The sequence below is a fragment of the Coptis chinensis genome, chromosome 8, assembly GCF_015680905.1.
Source record: "Coptis chinensis isolate HL-2020 chromosome 8, ASM1568090v1, whole genome shotgun sequence".
NCBI lineage: Eukaryota > Viridiplantae > Streptophyta > Magnoliopsida > Ranunculales > Ranunculaceae > Coptis > Coptis chinensis.
Window position 1 is genome coordinate 92577479 of NC_141463.1, and position 21994 is coordinate 92599472.

Below are 21994 nucleotides of genomic sequence, written 5' to 3' on the forward strand. Positions count from 1 at the left end.
CTATTTAACCTCAAATCTTCTCTTAGAAATTTCGTCAAACACCTTTCGGCGAGACTTGGAATCACAACCTTACTCTGATACCACTTGTTGGGGATATGATACCAATCAATCCCCTCAAGAATAGCTTGTAGACGAATCCTCTCCTACTCCAATTCACAAATCCAACCCAACTCTACAACCAACCAAAACCACAAACCTAGTCTATGGATAACAACAACCACAACCTAAGTATATGGAGACAACAACCACTACTATCAAGCAATGAACAAAACAAACTAGCAAAACAAACCACAACGCAAGATATACGTGGTTAGACTTAATTTGTGCCTGCATCCACAAAGAATCAATCCCTTAATAAGTATGAGGAAGGAAGATTACAATCACTCCTCAAGTCTCTCACTCTTACTAGATCTCTCTTTCTCTTTACAAGATATGTCTCTTTGTAAAGGTTTACTCTCAATTTTGGTTTGCCTCTCAAAATTGGGTTTCTCTCTTGTGTGTTTCTCTCTCTTGTTCTTTCAAGCCTAAACAATGTTGTTTATATAGTATACAAAGTTTCATGGTCGAAATTTCTGTTTTGCCAAAATATCGGCAAAAAAACAAGCTCTTCGTCTTCTTCCTCACACTCTCATGGCGAGGGATAAAGCCCAACAATAAATAGGATTCAATTTTCAATTTTGTAAGAGTACAGACTACGGAACAGTGTTGTCAAACTTATGAAAAACCATGAAACATAATAGAATTGTGATATTGATAATACAAGTGTGTGAGGGAGTAATATTCATATTCAATGAATATCACACACGTGTCCAGCATATACAGAACTACCAACTGACCTTATATCCTCGTCTTCAGAGCTCGCTTTATAGTGACTCATCTCTCAGGCAAAACGATCTGTTCTATCAAAACAATGATCAACCGATCTCAGCTGTTCGACCCAAGAGCTCGCTTCATAATGAGTCATCTCAGGCAAAACAATCTGTTCCATCAGAGCAACGATCAACTGATCTTAGTTGTTCGACCTAAGAGCTCGCGTCTAAGTGACTCAAAGTCGATAAGACGATCTCGCCCAAAGACGACCTCCATAAAGCTCACACATCCCATTTCCTAACGGCTTGTAACGTATGTCTTTATTATAGCTTTCAAGACCGAAGTTTTAGGCACGCTTCTCATTGATTCTTCATAACTCGCCATCATGGTTCGCCAATGAGAATGAGACCTAAACCTGACCTGACGCGGGAGAGCAGGAGGCGCGAGCATCTTGTCTATATAAAGAGGATAAGGAATTACGTCTGACCTGATTCAAGTCTTCCCCCCTATTAGAGATAACTTAATACGTAGACAGTTCGTCCACACGAACTCGGTCAAATCCAAACCATCAATTCCATCTCTCTCTTATTTGTAATGTTAATCCAAATCTAACATTTACGAAGTGTACTAGTGCAAGAAGCACATGGCTTGGAATATCAAGAGTGATTATGTAAAGTTGACACAAAAAAGTGGAATTATTTGTAAATTGTACACATGAATCTCATTTCCAGACAAGTCTTATCTACAAGATAGGTAGTATTTAATTTCGATTCCCAAGATAGGTACGTAGTTTTTAACTTCTAGTCAATTCTCAGAGTGCCCATTCTTATTTCTTTGAAAAATAGCAAATAATTGGATACGTTCACTTCTCTCTCTCACAGGCTCTCGCCAATGAGGCAATGACCAACCTTGATCAGTGTCTTCCCTCATGCATAATAGTCCCACTCACTTCTTCTTCAATTCTCACCCCACATTTTATTCCCCTTTAAATGACATGCTCAGAATAACATAATTCTTCACAATCAAGTATTTGTCATGCAGAAATCTACGATCCAGATCGAAAGGAAAACAGTTTTGTTCCTCTTAATAATACCTACTACGTACAAGATGCAGTTTGGCCGGTTATTCACTTTTAGTGTTGTTCTGTTCGGTTACTTCATGTTCCTTGCATCAGGAGCGGCTCTTCTTCCAGTTAAAGAAGGTAATATGGAGTATGGGCATGCACACTTCTCTTTACAATCCATAAAAACCAAAGAAATTAGTTGTGATACATTCAACTACAAGTGCCCACAAAGATTGTGCCAAAAAACAGGGTGTTATTCTGACCGCACAATAACTACATGCTCATATAAGGGTGGAATTCGAGCTAATCAAGCCGAGTTTTATTATGCTCAAGCTCGGTTCGTTTATTAAGCGAGCTTTGAAAAAAGCTCAAGCTTGGCTTATATAATATATGAACGAACTCAAGCTGAGCTTTTAGCGAGACGAGCCCGAATAACTCGGTTATTTTACACTAAGGTGATGCTATTTGAGTTTATCGAGCCGAGCTTCATCAAACTCGTTTGTTACACAAGCTATAATATAAGCTCAAGATTGGCTCATTTATTAAACGAAAGAGTTCGGCCGAGCTAAACGAACCGAGCCCAGGCCACTCGGCTCAAATTCCACCCTTACATGCTCACGTTGTAGATTTGTATTACCTATTATACTCTCTTTATCATCTTCCTATAGCTCTCTTTATTATTATTGTTATTATTATTTGTTTATTTTATTTATTTTTATTTAAAAATTCTTCAAAATTATAATCATAACTACAACTCTTCAAAAATCGCTCTTCGTACTTCAAAAAACTTTTTTTTTTCCATTCATAGTTTGAATAGGATCTACACCTGCCCGTTTTGAAAATGAGCTATTAGGACATATTTGGACATCATAATTATTAGAAAAACCATAATTTAAATTTTAATAACTAACAAGGTTTTAGACCCGGTCATAGGGTTGGAAATGGTACAGGATGCGACCCGGATCCGAATCCATTTTAATGGATATGGTTTATATGTTTGTGACTATAATCCGACCCGAATATCCGAAAACTCTAATCATTTTAACAAGATTTATATTTTGATGCCTAAAAATTAATTTATATCTTACATTTATATATGAAAATCATTAAAATAGTGTATTTTTTTGTGTTTTTTAATGGATATGGATATCCGACCCGAATCCGGATGGATCCAAATATGGTAAAGAGTTTTGAGTGAGAATTCGACCCAAACCCGCTCCATTTCCAGCCCTACCCGGCCATATGACCGGAATCATTTCTAAAATTCACATCCCCTAAATTTTTGTGAAGAATTCAATGACTGATAATTATTAGCATAAGTTTTTGGTGTTGATTTAGCAATGTTTTCTTATTGGAGTCGTATAAAATTTCATTGTCAGATGTTAATTGACTTATTAAAGTTATGTTGTATTAGGAAACTTCTTATGATTAATTCAGAGTGTCCACGTGGCATACCTATGTCTCAAGAATGCGCCATCTAGGAAAGAGATTGTCCGGATGTACTCTGCCTTTAATACTGAGAGAGGTAATAAGAGCATTTGCAATGCAGGGGGTTTTGGGGGGTTTGTGACTATAGTCACCGGTTTGGGACCAAAAAGGTTGTGCAATGCAGGGGTGAAAAAGGCGTGACTTTATTCCCCAGTTCAAAACAAGGTGAAACCTTCTACCGAGATAGTGGCTGACTTGTTAATTTCGGACGGGATGTTGGATTCCGTCTGGATTACAAAACTCACCATACGGAATCCAACATCCCGTCTCGTGTGTTTTTTAAAAAAAAAATCGGTTTTTTTTTTCGGACGGAATGTTTCATTCCGTCTCACGTGTTTTTTCGATTTTTTTTAACTTCAAACAAAATACCAGACGGGATGTTACATTAAATGCTCGATAAAAATCTCCGGGGCCGGAATCTAACATCCGTCCGAGATATTTTATTCACCTTTTGCATTCTGTGATTTTTTCGCTTGTTTTTCACCAAAACGGTGAAAAGAGGGTGAATAAGTGCTGAGGTAGCGGTGATAAAAGAGGGATTATTTTCACTTACATTGCAAATGCTCTAAAGACACACCAGACTTTTTAATTATTTTTTATGGGATCCCTTTTTTTATTACGGGATTTGCCATTATCTATTTTTTCATCTTTCTCTTCTCTCCTAAAAACCCCAATCTCTCGTCTTTCTCCTTCCTCAAAATTGCAATGTCTTCTATATTTATTTCTTCTTCTTCAACCATGATTAAATTTAAGTCTTATTTCTCCCTCCTCATTCTTATTTTACTTTTTCTTCTTCTTTTATTTTACCACAAGTATCGCACCGATAAAACGAGTTATGATGGCAGAAAATTTATGATGAGTATACATGATCTAATCTTGCGAAGCGCTTTATGTAAATGAAGGTTTTTTTTTTGTTTGTGCTGGAATACTATAGCTGCCCACGAATTATGCAAAGACATCTAAATAGTGTGCAAATATAACTTTGCATACCAATTCATGGTTTTTACATCAAAATTAAAGATTGGTTGATTAAATCAGTTGATGCAATGACGATCTCAGTGTTTCATTATCATGTTTCTCAATTAATAGGGAGAAAATGTATTTAACAAGACTCGTTTTGGAATAATAAGGATTTGAGTGTGTGAAATCTCTAATTTTAGTTAAGGGTTAAATCTGAAAATTAGTGTTGTATGTTAGTTAAGGGTAGTTTTGTATTTCAGTGTTGAAAGTCAACTTATATTTGATTCGTTAGCAGTTCTAGAGTGCGCCTGCTGGCTGCGCTGCATCTAGAGCCTTGAATAAAGACTCTACCAAACAATATACACGAATCCCTTGCCTGATGGAGGGCTATATGACAGAGTACCGGTACAACATGCGTAATGTAGAATTTGTCTTGATTCATTTCTAAGAGCAATGACCAATAGGATTGTGTAAAACAGTTTTAGTGTAAATTTATACAATTATCACTAAAAATCTTCTACCAATAGCATTGTGTAAAATGACTATTAACTTAGAAATGTTTAAATGGTTGTTTAAAAATGATAATAGTTTTACACATTTTTTAACTCAATTCGTTCTAACTACCAACTAAAAAAATATATATATATATATATATATATATATATATATATATATATATATATATATATATATATATATAGAGTAGGTTCCATTTACAACACTTTTATACAACATTTTATACAATATCTCCCACCGGACCCTTCAAGATGTTTTAAGGGCTAATTTTTTGTGGATAAGATATACTCTCACCTTGGATATGGCCTCTACAAAAAATCAGGTTATATGAACATTTCTAAGTTTTTCCAAAAAGGGTTGCAAAATCGATATTTCTAGACCGTTGATAAAAATTCGTAGGTTGAGAGCAATTTTTCTCATGGTTGGGAGTTTTCAAATAAGCTAATTTTTTGTGGAGATGATCTCCATGGTGTGAAGATCATATCTACACGAAATCAAGGCTTAATTCAAATTTTCAAATGACTATTAACTTAGAAATGTTTAAATGGTTGTTTAAAAATAATAATAGTTTTACACATTTTTTAACTCAATTCATTCTAACTACCCACTACCGAAAAAAAAAAAAAAAAAAAATATATATATATATATATATATATATATATATATATATATATATATATATATATATATATATATATATATATATTCCACAAGTTTTGCATTATATTTATTTAAACCAATAGAAAGCTAACACCACTTGTTTTTGCACAATTTGAAAAAAGACTCCATTGATTCACTCTTGAATGTGTGTTTTTTTTTACCTATTAGACTTATTGTGTACATCTCTTTTAAAAACACACGTGGAGCCTATGTGGCTGTGTAAATTTACACAATCCATTGGTAATACTTAAATGATTTAAAAAGGGGTGTGGTGTCAAAAATATCGTTTATATGGAACCGTTTGGATTAGGGTTGTACATAAAACCGACCAAACCGAATCGGTCGGTTTCAGATCGGTTATGTAACCGGTTCGGTTAAGTATATTTGAAAACCGATAGGGTCGATTTGGTTGTTGGTTTACTCTCAAATCCAACCCGAACCGACCCGATATATATATATATATATATATATATATATATATATATATATATATATATATATATATATATAGGGATGGTTATATGAACTCCACCTTATAAGCGACTCCAAAGTTACTCCACTCATAAAATGAACTTACAAAATAAACTGAGGACTAATTTTTGTGTGGATGTGTACATCTCATGATGGAGAACACCCCACCAAAAATCAGCTCAATTGAATATGTCTAACCTTGTCAAAAATTGTATCGAAATTAAAAAATGCGGACCGGATTGGATAATTTCATAACTTTCTAAATGATTTTTGATGAGGTTGTACATCTTCAAATGAGCTGATTTTTTGTGAGGATAATCTCTATTGTGTGGAAAACATCTCCACCAAAAATCAGCTTCTAGTTCATTGAGTTAAGTGGTGGAGTTCATTTGGAGTTCGTTTTAGTGGAGTTCATATATATATACTAGCTTTCGAACCCGTCCTACGAACGGGTGCCGTTATATTAAATTATTGTAAAAAATATTAGCAACTATGCATAGCTATAAGATATGAAAATTATATTAATCAGTCATTCAAATTTCTTGCACCATTTTCTATAAAAAGGAAGCACCAAACCTTGATAAAACTCATCGACTTCTTTTTGTTGTTAGGTTTAATAATATAAGTTTGATTGAAGTTTTGTGATAATGCCCAATGTGACGAAGATAATATTGAAGCTACTTGAACAGCATGACATTCTTAATCATAATAAAAAAAATTATAATAAACACTACTTAAAATACAAAACTATATTTGTCGAGACATTTATTCCCCCTACATATAATACAAATATGTTTTAGGGTTATTAGTTCAATGCATTTGCATCAAGTTTCTGATTTTCCATTAATTATTCTTTGATTTTAGTTCAATGTAATACGTTGCATTCAATTTCCAATTTCTCATTAATTATTCTTTGAGGTTAGTTCAATGCAGTTGTATCAAGTTTTCGATTTCACGTTAATTATTATTTGAGGTTAGTTCAGTGCAATTGCATCCACTTTATAATTTTCCGTTAGTTATTCATTAAGGTTAATTCAGTACAGTTGCATCCAGTTTTTTATGTTTCGTTAATTACTCTTTGTGATTTGTTCAATACATTTGCATTCAATTTCTGATTTCCCGTTAATTGTTTTTCTAGGTTAGTTTGATAGTTTACAATTTCTAGTTATTTATGCTTTGAGGTCAGTGCGATACAGTTACATCCGGTTTCCGATTTCCAGTTCACTATTCTTTGAGGTTATTTCAATGCATTTGCATCAAATTTCTGATTTCCCGTTAGTTAATATCTAATTTTAGTTTAATGCAGTTGCATCCAGTTTATGATATGATTTTCTGTTAATTATTCTTTGAGGTTAGTTCAATGCAGTTGTATCCAATTTCTGATTTTATGTTAATTGTTTTTTGAGGTTAATTCAATGTATTTGCATAAAGTTTATGATTTCCTATTAATTATTTTTTGAGGTTAGTTCAATGCATTTAGATCAAATTTATAATTTCCTGTTAATTATTCATTTAGGTTAGTTCAGTGTAGTTTCATCCATTTTTCAATGTTTTGTTAATTAGTCATTGAGATTAGTTCATTGCAATTGTATCTAGTTTCTAATTTTCCGTTAATAATTCTTTAAGGTTAGTTCAATACATCTGGATCTAGTTTCTGATTATTTATGCTTTGAGGTTAGTTCGATGCAATTACATCATGTTTCTGATTTCTCATTAACTATTCTTTGAGGTTATTTTAATGCATATTTGCATTTAGTTTTTGATTTCCCACAAATTATTCTATGAGGTTAGTTCAATGCAGTTGCATTCGATTTTTGATTTTCTGTTAATTATTTTTTAGTTTAGTTCAATGCATTTGCATACAGTTTCTGGTTTCCCATTAATTATTATTTGAGGTTTGTTTGATGTATTTGCATACCGTTTACGATTTTCCAATAAATATTTTTTAAGGATTTGCATCCAATTTCTAATTTTCCGTTAGTTATTATCTGATGTTATTTTAATACAATTGCATCCAGTTTCCGATTTCTAGTTAATTACTTTTTGAGTTTAGTTTATTGTATTTGCATAAAATTTTTGATTTCCCTTTAATTACTCTTTGAGTTTAGTTATGTATTTGAATCCAATTTTTAATTTCCTTTTAATTATCTAATGTGGTGTGTAATACCAACTTCTACTGATCCATCTGTAGTGTCCTTGCAAACATGACATAAAAAATAAATTATGTTTGATTTACAATGTGGGATCTTCAAAGATTATCTAGTTCCCGATTTTCCTTTAATTATTCTTTAAATTATGCATGACTCACTATGTGGAATCTGCAAAGATTATCTACGAACGGGTGTTATTATATTAATTATTCTAAAAAATATTTGTAAATATGTATAACTATTATATATTAATATTATATTGATCACTCATCAAAATTTCTTATAACGTGAAAACCTCACTCTCCATTAAAAAAAAAACTCACCTTTGATAAAACCCTTCAACTTCATTTTGTTGTCTAATAATATAAATTTGATTGAAGTTTTGTGAGGTTGCCTAATAAAGTGAGAAGTTAATATATATTGAAGCTATTTGAATAGTAAGGAGTTACAAATATCATACGGAAAGAGATAAAATAAACACCATTTTAAATGCAAAACTATACTTATCAAGACATTCTCACAACATATAATCCAACTATGTTTTGAGGTTAGTTCAATGCATTTGCATTCAGTTTCTGATTTTCCGTTATTTATATTTCGAGGTTAGTTCAATGCAGTTGAATCTAATTTTTGATTCCCGTTTTTTTTTTAGGTTAGTTCAATGCAGTTGCATCTAGTTTCCGATTTCTAGTTAATTATTCTTTGCAGTTAGTTCAATACATTTGCATCCAATTTCCAATTCCCTATTAATTGTTCTTTGAGGTTAGCTCAATGCATTTGCATCCAGTTCTGATTTCCTGTTAATTATTCTGTGAGATTAGTTTAATGCATTTGTATACAGTTTCTGATTTCTCGTTTATTATTTGATAAAATTGCATTTGCATCTAGTTTTCGATTTCCCGTTAATTATTGTTTGAGGTTAATTATTGTTTGGAACGATATGGCCACACAGTAAAAGGCGAAAGTTTTGGGGTTTTGGAACTTGGATTGAGAGGAGGAATATAAAAAATACTACTTGGATTTGAGATGAGGAGAAGATGTACCAATTAATTTTGAGACTGTTTGGGCATGATATTTTTGGGGTTTTCGGAGTGGTTGGGGTTAGATTCCGCCACAAAAAAAAAAGTCTCTCCCTATTTTGTCGTAATTAGTTTTGCCCACCTGAACACTCTCAAAACTCTCCCTCAATTGACGAGGGGAGAGCTATAATATATATATAGAGACATTCAATTAATTTAATTTAAAAATATGTGAAAACCGATCGGTTCGGGTCGGTTAACATCGGTTAAATCATAACCAGTCGGTTCAGTTCAGGTATCATTTTGGCTGGAAATTAGTTCAGTTCGATTCGGTTAGTATCGGTTCCAAAAAAGTATAACCGATAGGGTTGATTCAGTCGTCGGTTTAGGCCCACATCCCTCGTTTGGATTTCTTTTTGAAGGGTCTCAAACATCTGTCATGCTCGAATTTTAATAACAACAACTTAACATTGGTCACAAAAAGTAGCTATATGTTTAAAATTTTGATTGAACACGTATAATGTATACTTTAGAGAAACAAAATAAGAAGACTTTCCAAGTGAAAAAAGTATCTTAAAATGTTTAATTTCTACTTCCTTTTAATAAGGCTGTTTGAATGTTCATGCAGTGGACGCGCTAAAAGAGATAGCAAAGACCTTAAGGAAGACGAATTGGAATTTTAGTGAAGATCCTTGCGGTGGTGGAGAATCGAGTTGGAAGACACTTCAACCTGAGAAAGGATTTCAGAATGCCGTTACCTGCAATTGTTCCTACGCTAACAATACCATCTGCCACGTCATCAGCATGTATGTTACTTATTTATCCACTGTTTTTATTTCTATTTTTGTTTCCATCATTCCACTGTTCTTAATAAAAACTGATCATTACCCACAAAATGACGTGCCCCTCTGTCATAAAGTTGTTTTTCCATCTGCGTCATTACGCAAAGCCATGTTGCATTATTATATTAAGTATAGACTGTGTATTGTTTTGTAAGGGTAAAGATGGAATAAAAAAGGCATCCAATAACATTTTACTATATAGAAAAATATGGAGTATAATGAATAGTGTTTTCACGTACGTCACAGGGGTAAATAAGTAATTTTGTTTAATATTTTATTATTTTTTGTCAAAAAAGACCACCAATGATTGACAAGTGTCCAAAAAAACTTTTTAAGAGTTGGAAATGACATTTCGGCCCTGTGACAGACACAAATCCGTTGTTTTGTGTACAATGGCAGAATCGTTATTTTGTGATTTCACGGTGGCAATTGCTTAATTTCGAAAATTTTTATTATTTTTTTGACTTTTGGTAGTGGCAAAATGGTAATTTTACGAATTTCAGATTTGTTTTTTGTGGGTAGATAAGTAATTTGCCTGTGGTAGACGTGTAAATAACGTATATTACGGGGCAAATTTATAAATTCCAATAAGAACCGTCATATCAGAGACCCATCTATGTTTTGAGAGAGAAAAATACTGTAGCTTTGTGATTTCACCTAAAACGTGCAAAGCACGTGCATGAGTCTAGTATATATATATATATATTAGCTACTGTGCACGTGGTACTTATGTGGGATCCATAGATTTTTTTTTTATACTTATAAACGTTAAACTATTATTTTGCCCCTCAAAAAGTTAAAATAATAATAAAAGAATATATAAAATTATCAAAATGCCCCTACGTCCACACAAATTCACTATTCACTCGAACCCTTCGTTTTTCTATATATATATATACTAAGAGCATCTCTAGGTGGGCGTATCCGTGGTCGCGATTCTTCAAATTTGAAGAAATCGCCGAATTTCCGAAATTCCAACTCAAAGGTGGTCGATTCATGGTCGCATCACCGCTTTGTTCGCGATTCTTGTTATAAATTTGGCAATTTGGATGCGGATCGCGGCGCCGACATTATTGGTAATGTCGCCATTACCAATGTCGCCCAACAACTTTTTGACTTTGACCAAGACCACACGCCCGGTTACCAAGATCAGCACCACCCTAATGTCGTAGGTTTTTTTTTTCACTACTGGCGCCACTCCTAATGTCGGCGTGGGTTGTTTTCAAATTATACATGGGCTTACGGTGATATCTTGGCCGATTTTAATGTCGCTAAGCAGTGGGTCCCCAATGAATTTTGCGACCGCGAATTTGCGACCACCTAGAGTTGGTCGAAATTTGCAATCAGATTCTGTGGTAGTATTATTCAAATTTGAAGAGTATGCTACCACCACCTAGAGATGCTCTAACTACTGTGCACATGGTACCCACGTGGGATCCACAAACTTTTTTTTTAAAGTTTATAAACGTTAAATTACTATTTTACCTCTCAAAAGTTAAAAAAATAATAAAAAAATGTGAAATGATCAAAATGCCCCTACGTCCACACACATTCACTATTCACTCGACCCTCGTTTTTCTATATATATATATATATAGAAATTGCTCTCAACATTTTTATACAACGTTTTATACAATATCCTTTGAAAATATGAATTAAGTCTTGATTCTTTGTAGATATGATCTGTACACCATGGAGATCATCTCCACAAAAATTCAACTCATTTGAAAACTCCTAACCATGAGAAAAATTGCTCTCAACCTATTAATTTTTATCAACGGTCCAAAAATATCAAATTTGTAACTTATTTTTGGAAAATTTAGAAATGGTCAAAGGACCCAATTTTTTGTGAAGGTCATATCCATGGTGAGAACATCTTATCCACAAAAAATTAGTCCTTAAATCATCTTGAAGGGTCCGGTGGGGGGTATTGTATAAAACGTTACATAAAAAGTGTTGTAAACGGAACCTGCTCGTATATGTATATATCGGACTGGCTATGTCGACATACAGAAATGACATACGGAATTGACATACGCAATCCTACCTACTTACATAATGAATTAAAAGCTGATTTTATAGGGATGTGATCTCCACAACATGGAGATCATCTCCACAAAAAATCAGCTTCATTGAATATGTCTAACCCTACCAAAAATTGAGTTTAAATTAGAAATTTATCTGACGGTCCAGAATTTTAATACTCTTTTGGCACTTTTTTGACAATACTAGACACATCCGATTGAGCTGATTTTTTGTGGAGATACTATCCATGGTAGGGAGATAATATCTACAAAAAATTAGCCCTTATAACAGTGTACAAGTCCGCTTTTGGATTGCGTATGTCATTTTTGTATGTCGACGTAGCCAGTCCGTATATATATACTAGCTTGTAGGCCCGTGCATACGCACCGGATATTTTGAAAACATTTATATTTTTTTTAGAAAATTGGAATTACCGTTTTAGTCGCTAACCCGTTTTAATTTTCTAACAAATTGCTTTAAATTAAGTTTTAAAAATCCGTCTTTTCAATTGGGAGAGAGATTCTGTCTTAATAGGAGAATGATTCCTATTTTAATCAGATACGTTAGATTTTCGCTTAATTTTCAATAGGAGAGGAATTCTCATTTTAATAGGAGAAGCTAGAATTATCGCTTTAATTAAAAGTGTTAGAATTTGTTTTAATAGGAGAAGAATTTCCGTTATAATAGAAGAAAAATTCCCATTTTTCAAATAGAAGAGAAATTATCGTTTTAATAGGAGATGACGTGGAATTTTAATAGAGCTGGAAAAATATCGTTTGTGACAGTTTTAATATTAAGATATCTTTAATATATAGAAAAATGAGGGGTTGAGTGAATAGTGATTGGTATGGACGTAGGGGCATTTTGGTAATTTTATAATTATTTTTGTTTTTTTTCTATTTTTTTGGGGGCGAAATTGTATTTTCACAATTATCAAATTTGTTTTCACATATAGAGATAAAATAGTAATTCACTTTTATTGTAAATTTAAAATTAGAAAAAATAATAATAGTGGGGCTTGAAATTGTTCCACGTGATAGGCACGTGGCATGAGGCTAGTAGATATATATATATAGAGCTCTCGCCTTAAATATTCCCGAAATATTATCTTGCTTTTGGCGCGCAGAATTCTCAGAGCTCAAAGTCTACCTGGCATTCTCCCACCAGAGCTAGTCAAGCTTCCTTACCTCCAAGAAATGTAACTTTCCACTCACGTTTTTTTCTTCTCTTGCGCATTTATTCAAACACTTCAAAAATTTCCCTTACTATGTTTCTCTTACAGTGATCTTACGCACAACTATCTTAACGGCACAATTCCTAAAGAATGGGGTTCCATGCAATTAGTCAATATGTAAGTTTTTTTCTTACGTACCACTCCATGGCTTATTTTAACAAACCATTGCTTTTGTTGGCTAACATTCACTACTACTACAGTTCCCTTGTTGGAAATCGGTTATCGGGTGTTCTCCCTATCGAACTCGCAAACATTACCACTCTCAAAATCTTGTAAGTCCTAATTTTTATATTTTATATTTACACTTATTTATTATTATTATTTTTATGTATGAACTAACTATAAGGTGAGTTTTTCAGCCAATTGGACGTCAACAATGTCTCTGGAGTAATTCCTCCAGAATTTGGAAGCATGGTCAGTATAGAGAGATTGTAAGGCCTTCTGATTCCTTTGTGGTGTGGTTTAAGTGGTTCCTTGAATCGTCGTTTATATTAATTAATAAATGTAGCTTTTAAGTACTAACCAATGTCCACTAATTTTTTTGTAATCGTATAGTTTGTTATCATCAAACAATTTTACTGGGCCTTTGCCGGAGACGCTTGCTAAGCTTACCACCTTGAAGGACTTGTAAGTTTCTGTACCATTATATCCTTTCTTTTCATGCATCGGTATATTATTTGTTGGTTCTTGTTATGTTATGCAGTCGGATCAGTGATAACCATTTCACTGGAAAGATACCCGATTTTATTCAAAACTGGACCAATCTTGACAAAATGTAGGTGTTTGTATATCTAAAGTTCTGATTATCTTCCTAAGTTCCTTGACACCTTGTTCAGTCTAGTAATTGCATTGTTATGTAACTGTTTACAATGACAGACGAATCCAGGCGAGCGGTTTGGAAGGCCCCATACCTTTAGGAATTTCTCTTTGGACCAAAATATCTGATTTGTAAGGATAACTTCTTTTATTGTATAGTGTATTCTGTGATGCTCTTTAAGAATTTCAGTTTATATAAGAGATCTTCTGCTATGTACTATGAATTTTTGCAGGAGGATAAGTGACTTAAAAGGACGAGAAGCTTCTTTTCCACCACTAAGTAACATGACCAAATTAAAGATACTGTAAGTTGTATGCTTCTAGATCTTATTAATATGACTAACGAACTTCTAAAATATCTATGTTCTTGACGCTCTGAGATATGAACTTTGTGGTGTAGTGTATTGAGGAGTTGTAATATTGTCGGAAAGATACCTACATACCTTGGTGATATGACCGCCCTAAGAACCTTGTGAGTAAGCTGTTCTTTCCTTGCATTATCTTTAAAGTAGAAAGAAGGGTATTTAGGCTTTGGTCCTAACATTAGTTGGTTTATTAGTTTTTGGTCCAGAAAAACTTGAATATTAGGGTTTAGTCCTAGTTCTGGTAATTGACTATCAGTCAACGACAGTTAACTCAGTTGACATATCGAAAATATAGAAGCAGATTGACCACGAGTTGACTAACATAACTATGACTAAACCTTAATATTCAAGTTTTTATGGACCAAATTCTAATAACTAATGTTAGGACCAAAGCCTAAAAAACCCTAGAAAGAATAACAGAGGTTTAGGTCATGTCCTATTGCAATCCTTGTTTTCCGTGACCAAATTTCACATGAGAATTTCTTTTCACACAGTGAGTGCATTCTTTTGGAAGGAAACTTATCCTTAGCTCTGTTTTGTTGTTATTTTATCTCAGAGACATTAGTTTTAACAAACTAATAGGTGAGATTCCTAGCAGCTTCAACAATATGAAAAAAGCGAAGTTCATGTAAGAATCATTTTTATTATATTGCATTCCTTCGGTAGGTATTCTCATGCTATTGTAGAATATCCAATTATTCGACTAATATATGAGGTGTATTTTCACCAGTTACTTGACTGGAAATGCACTAACTGGACCTGTGCCTGAGAGTATGGTGACGAGTAAATGTAACATGTAAGTTTCTTTTCTCGTTTGCTTATCCTATCAATCCACTATTGGTCATCTTTCGTAATGCAAATTTTTACTACCAGTGATCTTTCCTACAACAATTTCTCTCTGGGAAGCTCAGGGTTACCTAGTTGTCAACGAGGGAATGTGTAAGAGACTTTTTTGTTAATTTAGATCTTGAGTTGTTTCTCTGACTGGTTCAACATTATTTTTTTATTACAATACCTTTGACATCACATTATTTTCTTCAGAAACTTATTTGGTAGCTCTTCCACGGGGAACAACTCGTAAGCTACTACATTTTTTTTTTACCTTAAATTTCATCTGAATTTATAGAAGCAGATGTCACTAAGGAATCTATTCCTTTAGCTTATTTTCCGTGTAAAGGACATATCTGAATAAGTTATGCTGAAATACTCTCGACTTTGTACTGATGTAGAAGTGGAGTTTTCCCATGCTTAAAGAGTTTTCCGTGTCCGAAGAAGAGTAAGTCTAAAGTTTCTCTTTTGGATATTCTTTGAGATAAACTACAGACACACACATTCACATTCGTTTTGAAAATTAGACTGGTCCATATTTCTGTGTTCCACCAACTGTTTCTAAGAGTGGCTGAAATATTACGTTCAGGTAAGTTTTCAGATCCACAGAATCTAGGATAATTACCCGGCCTTGACAATAATACTGGTCCAGACCACCTAGGTATGACAGAATGTCCAAAAAAGAAAGTTCATGCAACGTGTCAAATACATGTATGAAGAGGATACATGGCGTTTCCGTTAACACATTGAACTTTATTTGACAACGTCTTCTTACTGCTTTTCACCAGATTCGTATTCTTTCCATATCAATTCTGGGGGAGAAGTCGTTGCTGACGGAAATACAAAATTTGAAGAAGATAAAAATTATGGTGGGCCTTCCAATTTTTTTCTGAGTAGTACACATAAGTGGGCATTTAGCAGCACCGGTAATTTTATGGATGATCATGATGATACTGACAGCTATACGTTTACAAATACATCTGAACTTAAGATGAAAGACTACCAGTTGTACGCGAATGCTCGCATTTCTCCCTTATCTCTTACTTATTATGGATTTTGTCTGGGGAATGGGAACTACACTGTGAGCCTTCACTTTGCAGAGATAATATTTACAAATGACAACACATATAGAAGCCTAGGAAGGCGCATATTTGATATATTTATTCAGGTAGTTTTAGTTTGTGAAATAATGTTCATTAACATACAAAAACCTTGTTTAGTTGTTTACTAGATCGATATATTTCAGGGAAAACTGGTGCTAAAGGATTTTAACATTGAGGATGAAGCTGGTGGTGTTGGTAAGGCAGTCATTAAAAATTTTACTGCAGTTGTCACAGGTAACAACACATTAGAGATTCGCTTCTATTGGAATGGGAAAGGAACAACACGGATCCCTCTTAAAGGAACCTATGGTCCTCTGGTTTCAGCTATATCTGTAACTTCTGGTAAATTGTTTTGTTTTGTTGAGTTGTTCCTGAGGATTTTGTTCTTCATTTGGAATCGCTATTGTATCTTGAATAATTCATATTGCCTTGAATGTTTAAATCAATCTTATTAGACCACATTGGGTCATTAATGTTGTCTTACTAGAGAAAATCTGATAGGAATCATGTGGTGGACCTCTCGAAGTTCAACCCCAAGTCTTGATCTTATTATTGTTATTTTTTTCATTCTTATTTGGTCTATTTAGAGGGCTATTGGTTTGCTTTGTGTCTTGCAAACCATAGGTTATAAAGGGATTGTAAGTTGTAACAAATTAGAAGTTGGTTGATTTGATATTAATTAAAAGTGATAAAGCTGAGGCTTTTAGGGTTTCAAATATATATATAAAATATAAAAAATAAGACTTGGGCTTGGGCTTGAACTTTGACAGGTCCGTTGTTGTTGGAGTTTTAAGTTTGTTTTTGCAAGCGGATCGAAGTTGTTAGCATTCTAGTAATATAGAGTCGATCTACATGTATAACGTGTAAGGTTCTTTTTTCCCCCAATCCTAATCGCACTTCTTTGATGTGTAGATTTTAATCCGCCTTTAGAAGATGGAAAGAAGATTTCTCCAGGTCTTGTGGTTGGAATTGTGCTTTCAGTTTCAAGTCTTATTGTGATAGTTCTAGGTATTCTTTGGTGTAAAGGATGCTTTGGATGGAAGAATGAAATTAACGAAGGTCAGATCTCTCCCAATGCCATAACTTCTTTTCTAATAAACCAGCATGAAAGTTTAAATTTGTAAGAAAAACAAAATAAAACATATATGCGCAGACGTGCAATGGCCGCCCTAGCGTTTTTGTCAAACTTTGGGAGCCACTACCTAGGTCCACAATATGATAATTTGCCATTCAGAGTAACTGATGGGCTTAATAAGAGGAAGATGTATGGGTGTGAGGATTATGTCTAAGGCTGGGTCCAATGGCTCCGCATATTTAACTCTCTATATATAGTGAGTATTATTGAGGAATGGAGAGTGCATTCCACGACGTGAGTTTAAATAAAAACCCAAATGGCGCCCTTTCGGAACGTAAAATACAATTTCAACTAAAGTTAACTAAAACATGGGTTTCAAACCTAAAACATGGATTTCAAACCGCGGCAGTTCAAGTGGTGTAGGGTAGGATTGCTCAGACCATTGATTCAGCAAAACCTACTCTCTATCCCTATAACACTGTTTTTTTATAGGGATAGAGATGGAGAGTGCAGAGCCATTGGACTCAGCCTAATGATAACGACGGGCTTTTTAAAAAGCAAAAGATGATCAAACAATGTTACTAATAAACACACAATAAAATCACAACTTTTCATTAGACAACCCCCTTACTGAGTGTAAATACCCATTAATTTCACAATTCCCCTAATAATTGTAATTTTATAGCCTAGGGTGATCCAACCACCCACTACTAATCGATTGATTAGTATTGAATAATTTTTGTTCTTTCTTCAATCAATTACAAAATTACAAATTGGATGGATTAAAATACCGAGTTACCGACTAATTTTTTCTTTTTATCATAGAAACAAATATCAAAATGTCTCACAAAATTATAGTACAATGTAGTATTACCTCAAAGATCAAAAGAAATTTTAGTATGCTAGGCCACAATGTAAGATTTGGCTTTGGGCCACCCAAAACTCAGGGCTGGCGCCGTGTGCAGATTAATTCATACTAAAAAAAAACGTACTACAACTTCCGCAATAATTTAAACTTACCGAGGATAGATTTTTGATGAATTATGAAAGGAAGTCACCAAAGAGGAATGACCAGTTGGTCAACAACTTATTATTATTATTATTATTTTTTTTTTTTTCCAAATAAAATATTTTATTGATATATAAACAAATTATACTGTGGGAGGCAACAAGCGCGCTACAAATTGTGCTGCTAGTCCCTTTTGAATAGAAAATCCCACCCTCCTAAAAACAAACTCATTAGCCCCAGCAGTCATCACATTGTTGTCTATAACCTTTTGCAATCGTTTGAGCAACTCAACAAATTGTGGTGCCAAATAACCAAAAGTGTCGAAAGCAAATGGGACAAAACAATGTTGGTTAGCCATACAAGCCTCATCATGTTTCTCTACCTTTGCAACTGCTGCGTTGTTGGCTGCTTGCCCCACCTCACAACTTTAGAGCAAGCCCAGCGGATATACTAGTTCGGGTTCTATATGCATTTTTGCACCAATTTGTCCAAAATCACAATGCAATGTGCTATCTCGCCTGCCTTTCTACCAGGTGCTATATTCTCTAGTAAATTTGGGAGGTGAGATAACAGTAATGCTACAGGTTACAGACAACAAGGAAAAAAAATTGTAACTGATGGCAGAAATTGTGATGTCCATCAGCAAATATTACTTGGTTCAATTGGTCTGACAGATATAACAGTGTGCCGTCCATAACTTATTTGGCAGCCAAAAGATCCATTGCATTCAAACTTGCTTGCTAAAAAGTGTTGAAAATAACATGCCTCGTAAAAGGCCTATTTGGCACCCTTGTGACATGCTAAATAGCATGTTGCATCTGACGGAACTTGACTTTCTAAAGCGGAGACTGCAACATTTTATTGGGTTTACTCTTACTTGGCTGGCATTGCACCTTCTGAAACTATTTAACTTCAGATATCAATGCCTTTTTCAATTACATTCTGAATATATTGGGTTGGAAAGATATGTTTTCCATCAAGGCTTGGATGTCTTGGGCTTGAAACGAGATGCAATAAAAAGATTGTTTATCTTTGAAGTCACATATCTTGACTTCATGGCTGCCAGATAATGTGACAAGTTACAAGTGAACTTATAATTACAGTATGTACTTCTACTTCCATGCTGACGTAAATTTTTGTACAGATCTGCGAGGTCTGGATATACAAACCGGTTCTTTCACATTAAGGCAAATTAAAGCTGCCACAAACAACTTTGATGCTGACAACAAAATTGGAGAAGGAGGTTTTGGGCCTGTTTATAAGGTACTATACATATTAATCTTTGTTTCTGACCCATATACGCTTCTACAAGACATAACATTTTCCATAAAGTTAAGGTTATACACATAAACCTTTACATCACGAAATTCCAGGGACTTCTATCAGATGGTACTATTATTGCTGTGAAACAATTATCATCCAAATCGAAACAAGGAAATCGTGAATTTGTGAATGAGATAGGAATGATTTCTGCCCTGCAACATCCGAATCTTGTAAGACTTTATGGATGCTGCATTGAAGGAAATCAATTGTTGCTAGTATATGAATATATGGAAAATAACAGCCTTGCACGTGCTTTGTTTGGTAAGTTCTCCTTTGTTTGGTTTGTTTTTTCGTTGACCTGTTTGACTATTTAAGATGGTGAGACAGTTATTTCACAATTTGTCGCCATTTCATTATGTAAAGGTCATGAAGAAAGCGAATTGAAATTGGACTGGCCAACTAGGCATAAAGTTTGTGTTGGGATAGCAAGAGCTCTGGTCTATCTCCATGAAGAATCAAGACTGAAGATTGTTCACAGAGATATTAAGGCTACCAATGTATTGCTTGATAAGGATCTCAACGCTAAAGTATCTGATTTTGGTTTGGCTAAACTTGATGAAGAGGAGAACTCCCATATCAGCACTCGAATAGGTGGAACCTTGTGAGTTACACTTTTTCATTCCTCCGTCAAAGCATATTGATGCTTCTAGTAATTCTTGTTTTTCCTTGGTTTGCCACATTCTCTCTTTTCATGCGGAATATGTTATTACTTCTTATACCACTGCTACCTTTATAGAGTTCAAATATTTATAATCACTTAAAAACCCTTGCGAAGAAAAAGAGTGCATTTTTGCATGCTACGTGATTGATGCTTTCCAGTCTGATATTATTGTGTCTATGGTAGAAGCAGGCCAAATAGTCTCTCATGGCTAGGCTTGAAATCCTGTAGATGAATATAACAGAAGCACTCCTGATTTTGCAGGGGATATATGGCACCAGAGTATGCGATGAGTGGCTACTTGACAGCTAAAGCAGATGTCTACAGTTTTGGAGTTGTTGCCTTGGAAATTGTTAGTGGGAAAAGCAATACGAGTTACAGAGCGAAAGAAGAATGTATATATATTCTTGATTGGGTAATGTAGATTTTTTTATTATTTCATATGCTTTTGTTACATGTATTACAATTTAGAAATGAGGTCACAGCCATTGCATGAAAAGTATAAATAACTCTTTTCTTTATTACCTTTTCCATGTTTTTAGGCATTGGTTCTACAGGAAAAAGGAGAACTGATGGACTTAGTTGATCCGAGGTTGGAATCCAACTATATAAAGGAAGAGGTTCTGGGGATGATTAATGTGGCTCTCCTATGCACTAATTCATCTCCAACACTTAGGCCTATGATGTCTTCAGTGGTGAGCATGCTTGAAGGTCAAACTGCTGTTCAGAAGGTTGCTTCAGGTTCCGGTATTTCCAGTGATGATATGAAGTTTAAGGCCATCCGGAACCAGTACCAACAGATCCTAGATCCGAGCATGAATGATAGCCAGACCCAAAGTATGTCTATGGAAGCACCATGGACTGTGTCTTCAACATCTGCTTCTGATCTCTACCCAATTAATCCAGATTCTCAGTATTGGAAAGACAGAGAGTAAATTAAGCAGCAGGTCCCGCGATGTTTTAAGTTCTCATTATATCTTGGATGAACAGTCAAGAGTATGTCAACTCTGTATTTCCAGTGATGATAAACAGACCCAAAGTATGTCGATGGATGCACCATGGACTGGGTCTTCAACATCTGTCCATGATCTCTATCCAGTTAATCCAGATTCTCAGTATTGGAAAGACGGAGAGTAAAGCAGTCCACAATGTTATTGGTTCTCCCTATATCTTGACCTTCTTGGGTAGTCAAGTATGTCTTTACTTTATTTTTTCTTTTCACTCTAATATATATCTTTCACCTCTATAAATGCTTATTCCACTCGTGTAAAAACTATTCAGCATAAAATTAACACTTCTTATCTGTATAAAATAAAACAGTTCTGTCGTTTCTGTTTTCTTTTCCACAACAGGAAAAAGGAATATCAGAGTGTACTTTTTTTTTTTTTTTTGCACACATAAGGATATATTATTGAATGTTACCTCGAGTCTCGAGAGACTTGGTCTTCCATGATTCTTAAAACAAAAAGTACTATAGCTAATGTCTAATCTAAATCTACAGTACGTCCTGAGTGGAGTTTCTATAGCTGGGACAAACACTGGCCTAGTATTTATCCATAGACAGTCTCCTGAGTTCAAG

General features: G+C 34.3%; 1 protein-coding gene across 1 annotated transcript; it reads left to right on the plus strand.

Annotated features, from left to right (window-relative positions):
* Positions 1 to 1659: 1659 nt before the first annotated feature.
* LOC147484443 (putative leucine-rich repeat receptor-like serine/threonine-protein kinase At3g14840) lies at positions 1660 to 21745 on the plus strand. The gene is made up of 24 exons (XM_086576853.1): positions 1660 to 2011; positions 9766 to 9943; positions 13131 to 13202; positions 13287 to 13355; positions 13439 to 13510; positions 13598 to 13669; positions 13794 to 13865; positions 13942 to 14013; positions 14115 to 14186; positions 14288 to 14359; positions 14455 to 14526; positions 14976 to 15047; positions 15150 to 15215; positions 15293 to 15358; positions 15461 to 15496; positions 15649 to 15695; positions 16036 to 16415; positions 16494 to 16692; positions 17263 to 17409; positions 19579 to 19697; positions 19808 to 20018; positions 20121 to 20358; positions 20680 to 20830; positions 20958 to 21745. The coding sequence occupies exons 1-24, from the start codon at positions 1846 to 1848 to the stop codon at positions 21348 to 21350; spliced, it is 3114 nt and encodes a 1037-aa protein (XP_086432979.1). The 5' UTR covers positions 1660 to 1845; the 3' UTR covers positions 21351 to 21745.
* The last annotated feature ends 249 nt before the right edge of the window (positions 21746 to 21994 follow it).